Here is a 19,286-nt window from a genome sequence, read left to right as displayed (position 1 = left end):
AATGAACTGCTCTTGCTTTGTGAATTCATGTGGGGCAAAGACATGCATTCTCTCTCTCTCTCTCTCTCAAGATTTATTTACTTTTAGAGAGGGGAAGGAAGGGAGGAAGAGAGGGAGAGAAACATCAGTGTGTGGTTGCCTCTCACGTGGCCCCCACTGGGGATCTGGCCTGCAACCCAGGCATATTCCCTGCCTGGGAATTGAACCGGCAACCCTTCAGTCCACAGCCTGTGCTCAATCCACTGAGCTACACCAGCCAGGGTCATTCTCTCTTTTTTGTAAGATTTTATTTACTTATTCATTTTTAATATATTTTATTGATTATGCTATTACAGCTGTCCCATTTTTTCTCCCCTTTATTCCCCTCTGACCTGCACCCACTCCCACCAGCATTCCCTTCACCCTTAGTTCATGTCCATGGATCATATATATAAATTCTTTGGCTTCTCCATTTCCCGTATTATTCTTAATCTCCCCCTGTCTATTTTGTACCTACCATTTACGCTTCTCATTCCCTGTATCTTTTCCCCCATTCTCTCTCCTCCCCCCTCCCCACTGATAACCCTCCATGTGATCTCCATTTCTGTGATTCTGTGCCTGTTCTAGTTGTTTGCTTAGTTTGTTTTTAGGTTCAGTTGTTGATAATTGTGAATCTGTTGTCAAGATTTTATTTATTTTCATTTTACTTTTTAATGAATCCTTAGCACAAAAATTTAAATACCACAAAAAAACAAACCTGGCCCTGGCTGGCATAGCTCAGTGGATTGAGCGCGGGCTGCAAACCAAAGCATCGCAGGTTCAATTCCTAGTCAGGGCACATTCCTGGATTGCAGGCCACAGCCCCCAGCAACCACACATTGATGTTTCTCTCTCTCCTTCTCCCTCCCTTCCCTCTCTAAAAATAAAATAAATAAAATCTTAAAAAAAAAACCCTGAAAAACAGTTACAGTGTAAGAATTTCAGAAAAATCAAAGTAAATGAAAACAGAATTTTTTTAATTGTTGTTCAGTTAGTTGTCCCCATTCCCTCCCACCTGCCCCGTCACTCTTCCCTTTCCTGTCCAACCTCTGCTTCCAAAGACAATCCCCACCCCACTGTCTTTGTCCATGAGTCCTTTGTACATGTTCCTTAGTTCCTTGACTTGACCCTTCCTCTTATGTCCCCCATTGTCCCCCTTCCCCTCCCCTCTGGCCTTTATCAGTTTGTTCTTTATTTCCATGTTTCCGGTTTGTATGTCTTGATTAGGTTCTACTTATAGGTGAGATCATATGGTATTTGTCTTTCACTGCCTAGCTTATTTCACTTAGCATACTACTCTCCTGTTCCATCATGCTGTCGCCTGTGTAGTATTTCATTGCGTCAATGTACCACAGTTTTTTGATCCACTCATTTACTGATGGGCACTTTGGCTGGTTCCAGCACTTGGATATTGTAAATATTTTATTTTTAGAGAGAGAAGTGGAAGGGAGAAAGAGAGGGAGAAAAACATCAACAGGTTGCCTCCTGCACACCCCCAACTGGGGCCCTGGCCTGCAAACCAGGCATGTGCCCTGATTAGGAATCAAACCAGCGACCTTTTGGTTTGCAGGTCAATGCTCAATCCACTGAGCCACACCAGCCAGGGCTAAAGACATGCATTCTTCAGTTTCTGTCTCCCCACACGAAATTCCCTCAAAAATCTATTTGTAAAAAGGACAGGCGTCTCTTGTGGCAAGTCAGAATTCTAAAGCTCAACTGCTCAACTGTCACCCTTTAGAGGGAGAACTTTGTCCAGATCTTTAGCTCTACTTTCCTGCAATTTTTCCTTCCTTTCCCTCTCTGCTACGCACTCCCCTCCTCTTCCGCTCTGTTTCCTGTTTCATTTTGTGGCTCCTGCTCTGACAGGAAAACAAGGAAGCTACATCTTATGCTCTCAAAGCCCTGGTTTGTCAGAATAGAACGTTAGGTGGGATGGGAGGGGGTTCTGGGCCTCCAAGGCTATAAGAAGTAGAAGAGGCAATCTCTCTAGTCTGCTTTTTGAGTCAGCAGCTAAAATGGAGCCTGCATCTACACAGTGAGCCGGCTGAGTGACCAGCACTGTGGGAGAGCGAGGGAGACAGAGATGTATCCCAAGGCTCCAGAAACACTCTACACTACCCAGCCACTTCCATTAAGAAGGAAATGTCCTACACCACCAAGAAACAATTTCATAATGCAAATCCCCGACCTAAACAATGCACAAACAATGCACCACTGTTTCTAGAATCCTAGAATGTAAGAGTTACAGCATTTCTGTTTCTTGAAATTGCCTGGCTCTGCTCTTGCTTCAAACACTTCACTGCCAGACCACCCTTTGGCAAGCCCACGGCATTCAGATGTCAGCTGAATGTTACCTCCTCTGAGAGGCCTCCCCTGACTATCTAACCACAACCAACACCCTGTACTAACTATCCCATTTCTATTTTCTTCATAGCACTCATCACCACCTGGTTGTCCTGTCCATGAGTTTTACTAGTCTGTTTTCCTGTTATGGAATGTAAGCTCTGTGAGAGTGGGGGCCTTATTCAAAGTATTACCAGCACTTAGAACAGTGCTTTGCACATTGTAAGTACTCAATAAAGATCTAGTGAATAAATCAATTTGTTTAACCTGCTACCTATATTTTAGGGATGCAGGAACTAAGATTCAGGGGAAGTGACTGGCCTGAACTTCCACAGCTAGTGGCAGAGGTGGGACTTAAATGTAGGTTTCTAGCTTCCCAAGCTGGTTTCCCCCCAAACCTCCTGCAAAACTCCACACTATTTTTAATGTTTCTCAAGTTTACTTCTTCCTCTCTCTTTTTTTCTCCCCACATAACTATTTACGGGCTATGCCAAGAATACTACACAGGACACACCAATGCCTAACTACTCTTTCCTCCACTAAATTCTTCTTGCCTGCTTGATTTATTCAACAAAATGGGAATGTCTACTGTCAGAGGGAATGATAACACTAAACAAGGCAGATACAGCTCTTGTCCTCATGGAAATATCTACCTCATGGATTGTACAGTGCTTGCCATGAAGTGCTAAGGATGGGCTGTTAGACCTCTCTGAATGAAAAGAGGAGTGATTTTTCCACTGAAGGATGGAGGAAAGTTCTCATGGAACACTCTCCTCCTTGAAGCACTCTGACAACTCATTTCTCTCTGTAGCTGTGTTGCCTTGCTCCTGCCACATCTGGAGATGGCCTTGGCCCCAGACTGAGCAGAGAAAACAGCCCAGTCTGTCTATTCTCAGTAGCTCAGTTTCCAGACACTAAACTTTCCATGACCCCAGTCCTATTTGAATATTGGAGAAGTTGAACCTGATCTGGAACTTTGGCTTTGAGGCCATGTCATTATGGGAAAAAATGACCACACAGGCCTCTGATACCTGTCACTGCCAACTGTTAGCAGGCAGAGCTAATGACTGTGATGACAGGCAGCTGGGCCTTACCAGAACTTCATGCTACTTCTTTTTGCTAGGGATAAAAGGCGTAACGGCAGTTTCCAAGGATCTTGGGTGACATTCACATCCATCCTGAAACCTGGGCTGGCCAAAAGCCTATGTTTTGGGCTTCTGCTACATCATTCGAAATTGCCCATCCACCCCAGGACAAAGATCCTGCCCTACCTCCCAGACACAGGACCCAAACACTCATCCTTCGAAAGCCATGGACACAAGGTTATTTTTCATCCTTTCTTTGGTGTTTGCCTTTCAGTAGTTAGAAAACCTTGACCCCACTGAGAGGCCTAGTGGGAAGGGCCTTAGCCACTTAGGGGTGGCAGTGGCTGTAAGGCAAAAGAGCCAATGAGGTTCAGAGTATTGTTTAGGCCAGACTTGGCTGCTCTCCAGCTATGAAAGAAGGTTAAGGTCATTTAGGGGGTGGGGAGGGAGGAGCCTGGGAAAAGAACTACTGGACACACCCCTGGGCTCTCTACTGGCAAAGGCTCTATTTACTTCTCAAAAGCAAATTACTCACAGCTCAGTGGCTAGCAGTTCTTGGCCTGTGTTAACACCAGTCAGAAACTGGAGACCAGGCTAGGCTCTCCCTGCATTGCAAGAGAGCAGATGAAAGGAACCCAGGAAACCAAACTCCTAGGCAATGCTCCACACACAGCCCAGAAATGCACTTTCTACACCAGACAGTGGAGTTCAAGAGGCCCGGAGCAAAATTAGCCATTAGCATTATTGCTCACCAAAGTATAGATATGAACATTTTCTTTCAGTTTTTTTTTCCAGAAGAGTCCTAGGAAATTGTCTTGGTCAATAGTTAGCCAATTGTCTCCATTTCTCCCTCTCTCAATACAGAAATACTACTACTCATTCCTGTTCCTGACTCAAATATTAACAACCATATACAGTTTGATGAACACTTGACTAGAATTCTTGGGATTTTACCTTATGCTAAATACAACAAAAACAAATCTTGCTTGCTGAACTCCACTGCTAGATCCAGTTAAGTCTGGCTGTCCTCTGACCCAAGAAGAAAGTTCAGCTTGGTGAATTAGGAAGAGCATGGGCCTTGGACTCTGGGAGATCTTGGTTGGTATGTGAGCTCATACAAGCCACTTTCCTCAACTATAAAATGGAAGCCAGAATACTGATCTCACAGGCATGGGACTGTTTTATGTACTATGTCTGGTACACACGTAGGTACTCAATAGAGAGCTGTTGTTTCAAGTTTCACTTCTAAGTCTCCACAATAATTTCTCTGTAACTGGTTCTGGTTTCTTCATCGTTTTCTCGAAGTGGATGAACAGAGAAGCTATGTATTGTAATACTGGCCTATAAAAGTAATTGCATGGGGCCACCATCTACATTTCATTAATCAACTATGTGCCAGACTGTGCTGTAGGACAGGGATATAGTGAACAAAATAACACCCCTGCCCCCAGAGAGCTTACATTCCAGTGTAAAGACAACAAATAAGTACAACATATAACACGCCAGATGGTAACAAGCACTATGAAGAAAATTAAGACAGAAAAGGGAAATAAGGCAAGGGAGCAGACTGCTATTTTAAATAGGGTGGCCAAGGAAAGCTTCAGATATATTTGAGCAGACTTGAAGAAAACTTTAACTATGCAGTTATCTGGTGAGTATTCTGGACAGAAGAATGGTAAGTGCAAAGGTCCCACAATGGAAACAGCCCTGTACAGTGCAGTCAGCAATGAGGAAGAGAAGAGCCCAGAGAGGAAACAGCAAGCTAGATAACTGAGGGCCTTGGAGGTTGTTATAACGATCTGGAGTTTTACTTAGAATGAGAAGCACTGTTTTTTTTTTTGGAAGATTTTATTTTTAGAGAGAGAGGAAGGGGAGAGGGAGAGAAACATCAATGTGTGGTTGCCTCTCGAGCGCCCCCTCCTGGGGACCAGGCCCAAAACCAAGGCCATGTGCCCCAACTAGGAATTGAACTGGCAACCCTTTGGTTTGCAGGCCAGTGCTGAATCCACTGAGGCACAACAGCCAGGGCCACTAAAGGATTTTGATCTGACTTGGTTTTAAAGGGAGCTTTTGGTTGCTATGTAGAGAATGGATTCAACCAAGCCAAGCAGAAGCAGCACAGGGGCCAGTTTGGAGAATATTTCAAGAATTCAAGAAAGATATGGTAGTGTCTTAAACTACAGTAGTAGTGGTTGGAGGATTAATTTTTGAAGAATGCTAACAGACTGGATGTGGAAATTAAAATAGTCAAGGACTTTTTTTTTTTTGCCAAGCAATGGAATTATCATTTACTGAGAAAACTATGGGAGAGGCAGGTTTCTAGGGGAAGATGGCATTTTAGTTTGGGCATGTTCAATTAAACTTCCAGAGATGTCAAGAAAGCAGCCGAATGCTCTCATCTGTAATCAAGGGAGAGAGCAAGTCTGGAGAAATGAATGGTTAAGTTGGAGGCTGCTCCCAGATAAATGGTTGTCTTATTAACAAGTTTTTAAAATTTAATCTTTACTATATATTTTCCCATTACCATTTAATAACAACTTCTAAGAAAAAGAGATCATCCCCTTTGCCAACTATTACCAAAAGTTTCTAGAGCAGTGATTTTCAACTGGTGTGCTACAATTTTTTTAAAAACATGTAAGACCTAGCTAGTTGGGGCACTGAGCTCTTTTTCCTTAGATCATCAAATTAAAAAATGACAATGGCCAACAGAACAGCCACCTGGTGTGAATTGAAATTACACCTGTTTTGTTTTGGTTTTTTGCCCTGACCGGTGTGACTCAATTGGTTGAGAGTTTCCCCACAAAGCAAAGGGTCATGGGTTTGATTTCCAGTCAGGGCACATGCCTGGGTTGTGGGCCGGTCCCAGGTTGGGGCACATGTGAGAGACAACTGATCAACGTTTCTCTCTCTTGCTTCCCCTATCTCTATAGGGGAAGCAAGAGAGAGAAATAAATAAAATATATTTTTTAATTACTTTTTGTTAGATCAGCAAAAATGTATTTTTTGGTGTGCACAGTTTTAGTAATTAGCTTATGTGTGCCACAAGATGAAAAAGGTTGAAAAAGTTCTACAGTATCATCAATTTCTTTGGCTATTTAAACCCAATTTATCTTGTGCTTTTAATGCCTAAAACTTCCTCTTGCAGGTGAAATGATCTCAGCTTTCTTAAATTTAAACTGACACTGTGGAAAGTAAAGTGAAAATATGGTGCAGAAACGACAAGGTCCAGAATGACATTTCTTAGGAAAGACAGCACAGCAAGGAAGAGTTGCAAGAATAGGAACCACAACCCCCAAAAGTTAAACTTTTAAATAGTTTGAAAACAATAAAAAGCCTCACAAATGTCTTACCAAGATTTAATGTACATTTATTCTTAACACGTGGAACATATAGTATAAAGATTTCATACTGAATAAATGATATTCATTAAGCCAAAAAAGGAAAAAAGGAGGAATTTACATCAAGTTTTAGCTACATTGTTTGAAATACAAATATGCAGATTTTATCACTGAAAAAATCTCAATTGTGTTTCTTCATCAGGAACTTCAACTGAACCTAGAACTTCACACCTCGATTAGAAAGAAAACAAAACAAACAAAAACCCAGGAAAAAATAAACTATAAGTTGATTGGCTGCTGAGACAGCAAGGACTTTTTACAGAGACCTGTACAGCATCGCGCCAAGAGGGATGATGTCTGGCAAGAGATTAAATAGCTTTGTCTCGCTTTGCGCAGGTCACCAACTTGTTAACTCGTCATACTATAAAGGGGTAGCTGGGAGGGGGAACCAAACTGTGGGGACCCAAGGGTATGTGCAATGTACAACGTCATATATATACACACGTGGCAGCACAGCGGCTGCAGCTAAAGGTTAAAACCAGTTCTAAGAGGTGATCTCAGGGTTATTCATACAATCAAGGAGGAGAGAAAGAGGTCAGGGTGTTGTAGGTTCACACATGATACTTTGGGGGAAAAGCCTTTTTTTTTTCTCCTCAACATTTAACTAAAAACATTTTTAAAAACTACAGCTTGCTGCTGACCCAGCGTTTTCTCTTGTTTCCATGTGAGACATTATTATTACAGTATGTTTACAGTATCAGGTGTACAGTACAGTACATGGAAGGGTCTACACTCTACTGCACAGGCCTCTCTAGTGAACAGGGTCTGTCCACAACTGTGAAATTCTCGGCTCCTGCAAGATTGTGAATGTTACAACAATAAACCACACACAGTTCAGCAGTCACCTTATTTTGTCCTTCAGAGGCTTTTTTTTTGTATTTTTTCTTTTTTTTTTTAACCATTAAAAACAGTTATGAAATGTGGCGTCCCGTTGATGCAAGGACCGGGAAAGCCATTTTTATTTATTTTTTTTCCCCAAACTCACTGTAAACAACAGTAACTTTGGTTAAAATAAAAAAGTCTTCTATGTAGGCAGAGCTTTGTCTTTTCAAATAGGGTGAGGTCCTGAGGGGAGTTAGGTGAGGACAAGGAACAGAAAGGTAGAAAGGTGAGGGGGGCTGGGAGGGAAGAGAAATAGGAGAGACTTTTTTCCCAAGGGAGAAGCTGGACAGCACAGGGTAAACTGGATTCTGAGGTGGTTTTGCATAAATAAAGGGCAACAGTCAGTTTCTAAGTTCACACACGCACACACACACAGGGAGGGAGGTGTCCCACGGCTGTCATGACTGGCCAATCAAAAACAGTACATCACAGATGACTTGTGAAACCAATGAGTTCATCAATGGTGATACCGAGATGTCCAACAGCCGTGACTCGTACAGCGTGAACTCTGAGTGGTTTTCGTCCACCTTGGCCAGGGCTAGCAGCGCACGGGCAGCCCGCCGCATCATGTCCACACTAGTTGGCTCAAAGGGCGGGTTCTGCATGTGGAGCAAGCTCGCCTGGCTCTGTTGGAACTGTGTGGCAGCAAGGCTGTCCTCCAGAAAGCCCAGGAGGTTGCCGATGCTGCCCTTCTGCACTGCGATGGCACGGGCTGCCAGGCTGTCGCCCTGCGCCAGGTTGGCCAGCAGTACCACGGCCATCTCCCGGCATACCGGGTTCTTTCGGTCACTGAGGAAGCGCACCATGGTGCTATACAACTTCTCCAGGCGGCTGAAGGGGGGTGTGGCAAGGATCAGGTCCACATTGTTGTCCTGGATGCTGAGTTTGCTGAGGGTTTCCAAGACCAGTCTCTGGGGGGAAAGGACGGCATTGGGGCCCAAGGTGGAGAAGGGGTCCTGGGCTTCAGCTGAAGGGCACACTGCCCAGTGTAGGAGTCCATCCAGGACAGGCAGGCAAATGCTCTCAGGGTACGGAGAGAGGTCCAACTGCCCCGAGATGTTGGCTAGTGTGACCAAGGTGTTTTCCCGGAGCATCTCCAAGCAGTCCCACCACCACTCCACTTTGTTGCAGCTCACCCCTTGGTCCTGTTCCTCCTCCTTCTCATAAGTTAGTGGTGCCTGCTTCCGTTCTGGATGCTTGTGATGCAGAAGGATCAGCTTGCCCAGGATTAGCAGCAGCCCTGGGTGTTTGGACATCTCAAAGTCGTTGCCTGGCACAAATGACAGGCTTCGGATAGTATTGGAGACACAGATGCAGCGCTTGGCAAGGGAATCCTGCCAGTCCAGAAGGGTACACAGTGGGGTCTCATCTTTACTGTGAGGTTCATCCTCTAGGATCTTGATGTTCCGGTGGCTCTGTGCTGGGCTGATGCCAAATGGAAACTTGCTGCTCTCCTTGGTAGCCTCTGTACTCTTAGCTCCCTCCTCGGTCAATGTGCTAGACCGAGTGGACAACATATCATCCATAGTGGCTGTGATCCGTTTCTCTGGGGGGCCATCAGGTGGGGGGCCCTCTTGTTCTGTTGTCCCTTGTGTACCCTCTCCTGCTATGATATGTTTCCGGGTGACTGGTAGGCAGGGCATATGAGGCTGAGTAGGCAGAAGCTCTGTCTTGCTCTCAAAGTGGGTCTGGATATGCTCAGTGGTGTCCCCCCCACCAATCCGCCAGTGCAGCAGGCCACTGTCAAACTCCTGCACGCGCCCAAGCTTATCTGAGCAGTCCACCACAAACGGGTCATTCTTCTGCACGATCTTTACTGGAAGTTTGTCAAACTTACTAGTAAGTTTTTCCTCACTATTCTCTGAGGCTGCCTTGTCCTTGCCTGAAAAGGCCATCTCCTCATCATTTTCAACTACTTCCTCTTCTTCTTCCTCTAGTTTAGGACCTAGAAGGTCTTCCTCATCCTCCCCATCTACAGGGGCTGGACTAGACGCCTTGCTGAATCTCCCAGGGTCCAATAGTGTTCTCTGCCCTGGGTCACCCACCTCATACTCCTTTAAAATGCCAAAGATCTCAATCAGGCAACGTCGGAAATATTCCACAAGGAGCTCTAGCAACCCTGGGAGCTAAAGAGAAAGAACAGGAAATAAATTAAGGGAGAAAAGTGGGCTAAAATAAGAATCCTTGACTGGAGAGATCTCCAAGGATCTTCTATCTGCTCTCCACCCTTTCCCTCCAGGTCAGACATTTGTATCACTGTGAAAGGCAAAGGGGCTTCCTTCCAAAGACTCTCTACACAGTGAGTCCTTTAATCTCTCCTATGACAGGCACAGAGTTCTTCCCTCTGCCCAACTAACCTACCTTCAAGTGAGCCTGCCTCCAGGATGGAAACGCTGACCAATAGCTCTGCACCCTCACTACCACTGCCACCATCTCTCAGCCTCCTCTCACAACCAATTTCTGCTTTTCTTTACTAGGTCCGGTTTCCTACCCATTGGTCACTGTCATTGTCCCTCTTAGAATACTATATATATATATATCCCACTGCCCAGTGGAGCACAAGGCTAGGCATAGTGAAATGATCACTCACAACATGAGCTAAGGAAGGGAATGCAATATGGACAGACGTTTATCTGTTCTCTTCTCTCCAAGCTCCCCAACATTATAGGAGGCCGGACATTCATAAATCATGCAACAGAATGAATGGGATGAGGCTTTAATTTGCCAAACACTGGTCCAAGCTGGTGCTAGGGAAACCCAAATTCCAGCTTGGATCCTGTATAGGCCATTTACCTCTAGATGAAAACACTAATTTCTAATCAAATCAATTTCTGGTGGAACGGTATAGCAGAATGGAAAAAAATAAGAGCTTTAGAATTAGAAAGATCTAGGTTTCAACTCTGGCTTTTCCAGGAACTAGCTGGGTGATTTAACTTTCTAAGCTGTAGTTTTTCCCATCTTTCTGGAAATTCCTAAACTTTACAGGGTTGTTGTGAGGTCTAAATGGAATATATCAAATGTGTAGAGTATGGAAATTGCTCAATAAATATTTGTTTCTTTACTTTCTTATGGGAGACAATATTATGCAATAGAGTCAGGTTTTAAAAGTCACAACAACTCTGTTAGGACCCGGCCAGTTAGCTCAGTTGGTTAGAGCATTGTCCCAATATGCCAGGGTTGTGGCTTGGATCCCCAGTTCAGGGCATATATAAGAATTAAACAATGAATGCATAAATAAGAGAAACAAAAAACTAATGTTTCTCTCTCTGTGTCCCTCCCTCCTTCTCTCCCTCTCTCTCTCTCCCTCTTTCTCAAATCTATAAATAAAAAGAAAGAAAAAATTCCCTCTTAACAGCTGTGTGAACCTGGGAAAAGATAAAGACTCTGAACCTATGGCCACACCTGCCTCAGAAGTCTGTTGTATGACATGAAAGAAAATATGAAGAACCTGGTACAAAATGAGGACAAAATAAACAGTAACAATTAATAACAATGCCTACTTAGTCAGCACCTAGATAGATGGGTTGGTTGGTGGACACTAAGAATGATCAAAAGAAAGAGTAGGATGGTGCAGCAGAAACTTCCCAGTTACTGGGAAAACTCAAGGTGCATGTCTTGTGGACAGAGTGTCTGGAGAATCACCTCTGTGGGAACATTACGAAATCTCTCCATCTCCTTAACCCCTGCCCCAAGCACTTCCCATCCTATGCCTTAGGCAAATGGGATCAAGAAGAATCTCCTCTATTCAGAGTAGATGAAATAAGAAAGGGAATAAAGAAACTATTCTGCTCACTGATGAAGACCATAGGTTCCTCTTGGTAGTCTAGAAAACATGGTGTCTTCACTGACATCCACAGAATCTGCCTTTCTTACCAATACTGAAGAGTTTCCCTCTAGTTCCCTTTGAAGTCAATACTGATACCTTACACACAAATTATTACTGTTCTCAGTATTCTGGGCTCATGGGCAGTGGCCAAGGGCTGGCAAGGAAGATATCAGAGAAGGAGTGAGATAGAGACCATGTTGGCTGGGGATAGTGTAAATTCCCAGTGTCACTTAATATCACTGACTCTAAGAAGATACCAGGCCCTCACAACCTTCCAATCTTCTCCAGGCACCTGTACTCACCTGACTGAGGTTGAAGGTCATGATACTGTTGTCATCATATAACAGGATGTTAATGGTGTCTAATGCCCATGTGCTCTCTGCCAGCAGCCCAGACTTGAGGGACATCATTACTCGCCATGCCTCTGGAGTTCCTGAAACAAAACTTCCAAGTCATCCATCCACCAAGCCCAGGGTGGCTGGAAGTCACCCTAGGGCTGGCCAATCAGTCAGGCTACTACGAAGATAACAAACAGGGGCAGTTCCTATCTGGGAGATGGCAGACATCTACTTCTCAAGGCTTTTAGGCCCTCTTAGGACCTCACTGTGTAGCAATTCCTTTAAGTAAAAGCCTGAAATCAGCTGATTTCTTTCTTATACAAATGTCTTTGGCTCTGTTTTAGTTAACACTGGTCCAGATTTTATCTCACGCAGAATATCAGGATGGAGAACAATGGACAAGATGAAAGGGGCAGATCATACAACCTAATCAGGGAGGTCTCCTTACCAATGTCTTTCATGGTGAGTCGCCTCCTCTGCTTCAACACAGGCTGTGTGGCTTCAACAGAGCCAGGTGGGAAGGTGATGTCCCGCCGGATCATGGGGGGCTGCACAGGGGCAGGTGCTATGTGCGAGGCAGGTACAGGGGGCCCTGCCTTTTGCATCTTCATCCCAGAGTGCAGGAATGGAGACTTGCTAGGAGAGGTGCGGTTCTCCATTGGCCGAGGCAGGGGAGCAGGGCTGGATACCTGAGGAATGTGATTCTGCATGCTTGGTGGGGGCTGGTAGTTGGAAGGAGGGGGCCTTGTCATGGTGGGCACAGGGGCAGAGGGACCATATGGGGGCTGACGTGTGCCATGGGAAGGCCATGAGCCTTCATGGTTAGCCCTCTGATCCGTATGCAGCATTTCATCTGTTCGGTTCACACCATGATAGGCGGGGCCTTGGGGGGCAGAGCCCGTGCTCTGCCTATTGGTATAATTGTAGGTCATGTCATTACGCCCTTGCCACATGGTGCCTTGCTGAGCAACCTCAGCTGATGCCTGTATGGGGCCACCCATCATTTGTGGTGGTATGTTCTGCTGGGCACTGGAACCAGGGGGTGCTGAGACACGGTCTCGGCCAAACTGGAATGGAAACTGGTTCTGGGGGCCACTTGCTGGTCGGCGCTCAGTAGCAGCAGCAGCAGTGGCAGGATATGCATTGCCATACTGGTTGTACACATCTTGCTGAGGTGAAGGCTGGGCAGCTTGTTGCTGGCTGGCAGTCTGGGGCTGGGCTGGAGGCAACTGCTGCTGCTGGGGCTGCCCCTGCCCTGTGCTGTACGGCACACTGTACATCTCCCCTTCATGCCGCTTGGCAGTAGGGCCGTATGTGCTATCCATTGGCCGCTTGTAATTCTAAGACAGGGACAAGCAGGGAGAAGTTAATACTTTGTACTCAGAGACACAAGAACTACAGCTGCCAAGACAGCTATGCCGGACACTCAATGAGCTTGCTTCTGCCCCTCTAGAAGAGACACAGACTCTAACAGAACAAAGGAATAATCTTCTTAAATTATTTTTCAAAATTATTTCTGAAATCGACAATTATTCTCTCTTTCTCTCTGGCTCTCCCTTACTCTAAGTAGAAGAACTAAAGAAAAGTTCAAAAATAAAAATAAAAGGTCTGTTTCTAGTCCTTCGGGGGATGCACAGGGGCAGGTGCTTCTAGTTCTTCTGGAGAACTAGAAACTGAACTGGATTCCAAATAGAATAGAGATTGAGGACGTGGCTGTTTAGGCAGAACTGGCTATTTGGGTGGAAGAAGACCACCAAAGTATCTAAAGTGAGGTTCTCAGACTTTCCACCTTAGATTTCTACCCGGCTCTGTGTGTCAGTCCACCCGAATACCCTCCTCACCTGCTGCTGCTGCTGATACATTGTGGTCTGCTGGCTGGGGAAGGGGCTGCTAGAAGGGGTGCCTTGAGTGAACTGATTGCCATAGGAATCATGTCTGCAAGGAGGGAGAAAAACAGGATCACGGTGGGAAATGGCAAAGCCCAACGCACAGGGGCACTGAGGCCAGGCTTCACTCACCGTTGCTGCTGTTGCTGCTGCTGGGGAGGGTAGCGGCTAGGAGAATACATCCCCGAGTCTGGGTTGGAAGGCATGAGATTCGGCTGTGGGGCTCCAGTGCCCATGTTTCCCTCAGGTCCTATTCCAGGCTCCGTCCTAAACAAAATACGAGAAGCACATGAGTCCACTATAGCTATGGGGTTCTAGGGTCGGACAGGAGTGGGGGCCATGCTTACCTCACTCTGTCATAAGGACCTCCATAAGGATAGTGCTGTCGTGGTCCCATTGCCACATTTGCCAGCCCAGGGCCGGCAGCTCGGCTGTAGGGGTCCCCCATCCCGCCGTTGGGGCCCTGCCCTGAGGACATGAAGGGATCACTCCCTGGAGCTGAGTGTAGAAAGGCAGGCAGTGAGCAAACTACTCGATGAGCAAGTCTAGCAATCCACCCCTTGCTTGCCCCAAAGACCCATGCCTTCTTCAGAGCTCTAGTTTGTTCCTTTTGTTTTCCTGATAGGTTTAAAACACAGATCTAAAGAGGCCCCAATCAATAAAGAACATATACTTCTTAAGGGTAATAGGGTGAGACTAGGGAGAGGAAGACAAGAAAGAAGGCAGGGATGAAGATGGGTGGTTAGGTTTGAAAATGTCCATCTCAGAATATGGCTTGACGAGAACCCTGAATCACTCTCAATCTATCAACCCACTTCCTTAGCTCTGTTCTCAAGGGTAAAAGGCCAACAGCAAATTGGTCACCTTTCCTCATGCTGCCATAAGGATCCTTATTTGGCTCGTAGGACATGCGCCCCATCATGTCAGAGGTATTCATACTGGGCTGGTACCCAGGGTTTGGAGTCATGGAATTCCGTTTCTGGAATGTGGGGTCACCTCCATCAGGAAAAGCATCCTGGATCCCGACTGAATTGCTCCTGCTCCAGAGCAAGGAAAGTCAATTAAATCCCAAATAAAGCAATTCCTCTGATTATACAGGACACAGGGGAGTTACTGGCTAGGCGGCCAGAGCAGAGACCACACCAGGCTGCATAGGAGCTCTTGCACTTCTGCCCAGGGTCTCCCAAACCACCTGCCCCTGCTCGTGGTCTTACCTCATGCCTGGCAAGGGGGGGATCTGACTGTGTGGTGTGGATGCTGGAGTTGGTGGCTTCAAGTCTCCCCCTTCTGCCATGGAACTGCTGGTTGACTGAGGTGTCTGTGGCCCCTGCATAGACCCTGATCCAGCTGTGGACAGAGATGCAGGGTGAGCAGGACAATGTTTCATTCTCTCAGAGACCCATGCCCTGGGATCTCTTCTGAAAAGATTGTTATAAGGCCAAAGCTAGGGTTCTTTAAAGCCTAAATCACCTTCTCCACAGGAAATCTCATCAAGGCTAGGTAATAAAAAAGGGAATTTGAGGGCTCAATAGTGGTCCTTGCTGTTTCACATTGGGAAACTGTAAGTGGTATGGCGATGCCATCACCATGCTGTTGATTCCTTGAGTCTCCACCAGATTCCTTGACTATTTTACTCTCCCCCACCCACACCCCAGGACCCTGCCAACCATGTAATGCTGGTGCACAAGTTCCCATTCAGAGCCCCTAGAATCATGGGTATAAAGGCCCCAAACCAGCAGTGTACATTAGGACATAGGAGTTCCCATTCTCAAACATCCAGCAGTGCTACCACTCAGGTTCAAATGTTCCTCTAAGCTGATAAGCACAGAATTACCAATAATTAATGTTTCCATTAGTTAACACCCCCAGAAGCAGATATCCCATTGCTTGGTGAGTCACCTCAGGTATTCATTATACCCCCAGAGGTCAACATCAGAGCACATCGGTTTACACCAACCTTCTAGAAGTCCTGGCCTTCCCGTGCTTGCCCAGGCACCAGCCTCTTCTCAGAAAGGAGGGTGGGCAGAGACACTCCCATCAGAGTGTTCCATTCATATCTCTTCCCCATGTCCTCCTTCCCATTCATTACCATTTCAGCTCCCTAGGGAATTGAGGGCTCTAGTTTGAGCTGCATTCTAAGGCACTGACATCAGTGGGCCAAAGTTCCCAGATAGTCTTGCCTCACTGCTGTTTGTCAGATTTCCCCACTCCTCTTGATGTCCCTTCTACTCACTAGCGTATAAACATTTGGCAAGATGCCAGGTGCACAGTGACAATGAAAACTTAAGGGCTACTGTAGACTACCTCTGAAGGGAGTTGCCAATGCCCGATCTTTAGTCTGCCAACCTGTTATGCCCCATGATAGGTAAGAGCACGCGTCCCTGGAGGCCAGTGCTGGTGAACAAAAAACCTGGACCCTTGAATACTACCCTTGAAGGGTTAGCCTTGGCAGGGCTCACCCAATCCCTACCTGGAGAAGGAGGCTGGATTTTGGGCTGGGACTTCTTAGAATCAGCAGCTGCAAAGATGTCTGGGGGTGGGTCTTCTCCCCGTTCAATCTTGCACTCAAAGGCATAGAGACACTGGATATACTGCTTTTTCAAGGAGCTGGCAGCACTGCTTGAAGTGCCAACATTGAGGTTGGTCGCAAGTTCCCGCCATTTTTTGTTCTTGTTGACCTGTACAACCAACCAAAAGAGTCGGGGTACATCTTCTTGCCCACAAGTCGCAAACCCCATCAGACTACCAGGTACCCATCTCTTATGGAATCACAATTCTCAGTGAACCACAGAAGTTAACCCTGCTTGATGGACAGTCCACAATAAACATTAAATTCACGGCTGGCTTTCCTCTACCTTTGGTAGGCTCTATCCACAGACAACTATTAGACAAAGCAAACAGGGCAAATTTCATATCACTGTTAGAATAGGATTAAGAAGGTATGGTCTTTACACATGTGTACTACTGAAAAATTATGTGCATGTCATCAGACCCAACTCCCATTTTGAATGTATCAATAAAAATCAACATTTCATAAAATAGAGATGTGTGGTAATATCAACAAATACCCTGCTTAACTTGCTTTGTCAAACTGGGGGTTTCACCTCTGATTTCTTTTTCAGCGTGGGGTTCTTTGCAATTTGACATTCTGTTCCACTACTCCCCTGCATCCCAGTGACATATAACTAACTACAAGCCCCTCTCCCTCACCAGTCACTGTCCTGACTGCCCAGATGCACTAGGCCCTGTGACTTCTTTTGTACCTTCCCAGAAGCCAGCCTCGTCTTGCCTCCTTTTCTCAGCCTCAGGACACAGGATTCCCGATCCCTAGGGTTACTCTTTCTGCTCTAGCCAAGCAGGTCTCCTTCTTCATGAATTCTTATGCTTATTTGACTACCATGTGGTAAGTCTATGGAGATCTCAAGAGCTGGGAATGCTGGCTTTCCAGTCCCAAATCCATAAAGGAAATTCAGTATGTTGTGATACCTGCTGATCTGATACCAACGATACCAGAGAGAAGAGTGATAAAGAAGCAAAGAAAAGAACAAACTAAACGGAGAAAAGGTGACCAGGAAAACTTCTAGAACAGGGAGATGGTGTTGGTAGGGTACATTTGAGGCTCCCATCTCCAGGCCATCTGGGCCAGTCAACTGGAATGGGCCCTTCCTCCTACCTAAACCTTATTAATCCTTTAGAAAAGCTCAGGACTCATCTTTTGTCTTTCTGGAGCCCTCACAAACAACTTATAACAGTAATCTTTCCCCTCCGAAATGTCTTTAAAGTTCAATTATATCATAGCACCTAAAAGGCTGGCATCCTTTTGCAAACGAAGACAGGCCCAGGCTTTGAGATTCCCTCCTGTACCTCATCTTAAGTTCAGAAGCCCACTCAATTAAAAGTGTGCTCCCTCGCCCTACAAGCAGGAGAGGCCTGTGTGTGAGAAATAGTACCAGGGAGAATGGTAGGAATAAGTCCAGGGTCACCTCAGAAGCCTTTGTGGCTTTGCTTCCCACGCCACTTATGTGGCAGTGCGCACGTGTCTTGTTTTGTTTTGTTTTCCTTTGTGGGGGAGGGAAATAAAGCCTGAAGGGAGAAGGAATTCATAACTGACTGTTGGCTGGCTTCATTCCAATCACTTTCTTTTCTGCTGGTGACAGCTGTTTTCCTCTTCTGATTTAGAAGGTTTGGAATATATCCCTCCCAGTCACGCCTCCCCTGAGCTCAGCCACAAACTCAGAACCAACAGCAGTCTCCTGGTCTAATGAGCACAGAACACACATAGGAGGAAAGTTTGCAAGTCCCAGTGTGCTGTTTTGTCAGGGTTGCCTCACCTGTTTGCCTCCTGGGCTAAGTGTAAAACAAAGCTGTAAGGTATTAGGGCAGAGGCTGAGGGTGGCGTTCAGTTCAGAGGTTTGTAGCAGAGGTGAATTCATTCACTTTAGTCTCTCATACAGAGTAACTAAACACAATTTCCTACCTACATCTCCTTTCACAAACAATTTCTGTTAAATTGCTCCTGAAATCCCATCTTTACTGTGAAGTTTCTTGGAAAGGGTCAGCAACTACTCTGGCTGCCCATATACAATCTTGCAGACCAATTTATGTGGTAGATATCTTGCTGAAAGTTTTATTATTTCTAGCCTTAGACAGTCTAGCAACGTACACTGTCCCTACTTCACAGATAATAAATATTAGGGCTCAGAGTGGTTATAAAACTTTATCAAGGTTGTGTAATAAGTGGCTAAGACAGGATTCAAAACCAAGCAATTTCTCCAAATCTTGCCCTTGTCTACTAAGCCAGATTGCCTCTCATGGAATCAGAATGCCTACAGACCTTTTCTATCTTTGCAACCCAGTAGGATCCTAGACACATGGTAAACATAATGCTGATACTTCATCTTAGCCAGGAAGTCGCAGACTTCTGGGAGCTTGTGCTCTCAGGTCTGTCAGTATATAACTCAAAGAGCAGGAGAGGGTAATATCCCTGTGGGATGCATGATGTGAGGTGAAGCCACTGAGTATCTTAAGAGAGGCTTGCAGAAACCACAGGGGAAGCCAAGTGCCAGGCACTCACCTGAGTCAATCCACCAATCTCCTTCACAGACACATAGAGGCGATAGAGGTCCAGAGGTTTCCTACCCACAGCAGGCAGATTTGTCATGCCCATGGCCTTCTCCTCAGTGAAGGCCAGATAACGGTCCACCCACATCTTCCTCTCAGGCTCACCACCCAGCTCATACAACTTGGTGATCTTCTCATTGGTTGTAGTAGAAGAACTGGATTTCTGGAAGGAGCAGGTCAAGATTCTTAGGAACTGGTTAGATTCAAAGCCTATGCTAAGGGTCTTAGAAGTCCCTTAATTAAAGCAGTAATAAAGCCTCTTATTCTGGAGTGGTTATTAACGCCTGTCCTGCCTTTGTAAGGTTGAAAGACCAAAAGGGAGCTAGATGTTCTTCCTGTAAAGGAAGAAAAATACTATATATTATACATTGTGTGCTGTGCTAGATGTC

At 45.7% G+C, this 19,286-nt stretch overlaps 1 protein-coding gene across 2 annotated transcripts in view; it reads right to left on the bottom strand.

The window, feature by feature from the left end:
• Positions 1-6,792: 6,792 nt before the first annotated feature.
• Positions 6,793-19,286, bottom strand: part of ARID1A (AT-rich interaction domain 1A) — a 68,036-nt gene continuing 55,542 nt past the window's right edge. Inside the window, exons 11-20 of one of the 2 annotated variants that reach the window (XM_045858455.1) lie at positions 18,851-19,060; positions 16,247-16,454; positions 14,991-15,123; positions 14,641-14,816; positions 14,124-14,274; positions 13,909-14,043; positions 13,732-13,825; positions 12,339-13,230; positions 11,855-11,985; positions 6,793-9,852 (exon numbers count right to left, since the gene is read on the bottom strand). In XM_045858455.1, the coding sequence (XP_045714411.1) occupies positions 8,125-9,852; positions 11,855-11,985; positions 12,339-13,230; positions 13,732-13,825; positions 13,909-14,043; positions 14,124-14,274; positions 14,641-14,816; positions 14,991-15,123; positions 16,247-16,454; positions 18,851-19,060 (3,858 nt within the window). In that variant the 3' untranslated portion in view covers positions 6,793-8,124. The remainder of the gene's footprint in view (positions 9,853-11,854; positions 11,986-12,338; positions 13,231-13,731; positions 13,826-13,908; positions 14,044-14,123; positions 14,275-14,640; positions 14,817-14,990; positions 15,124-16,246; positions 16,455-18,850; positions 19,061-19,286) is intronic. The other variant, XM_045858456.1, reaches the window with a different exon arrangement.

The sequence above is a fragment of the Phyllostomus hastatus genome, unplaced genomic scaffold (genome assembly GCF_019186645.2).
Source record: "Phyllostomus hastatus isolate PE091 unplaced genomic scaffold, TTU_PhHast_1.1 phas_scaffold_182, whole genome shotgun sequence".
NCBI lineage: Eukaryota > Metazoa > Chordata > Mammalia > Chiroptera > Phyllostomidae > Phyllostomus > Phyllostomus hastatus.
The sequence above is the reverse complement of the archived record's forward strand: the minus strand, read 5'-3'. Positions and strand labels throughout refer to the sequence as shown.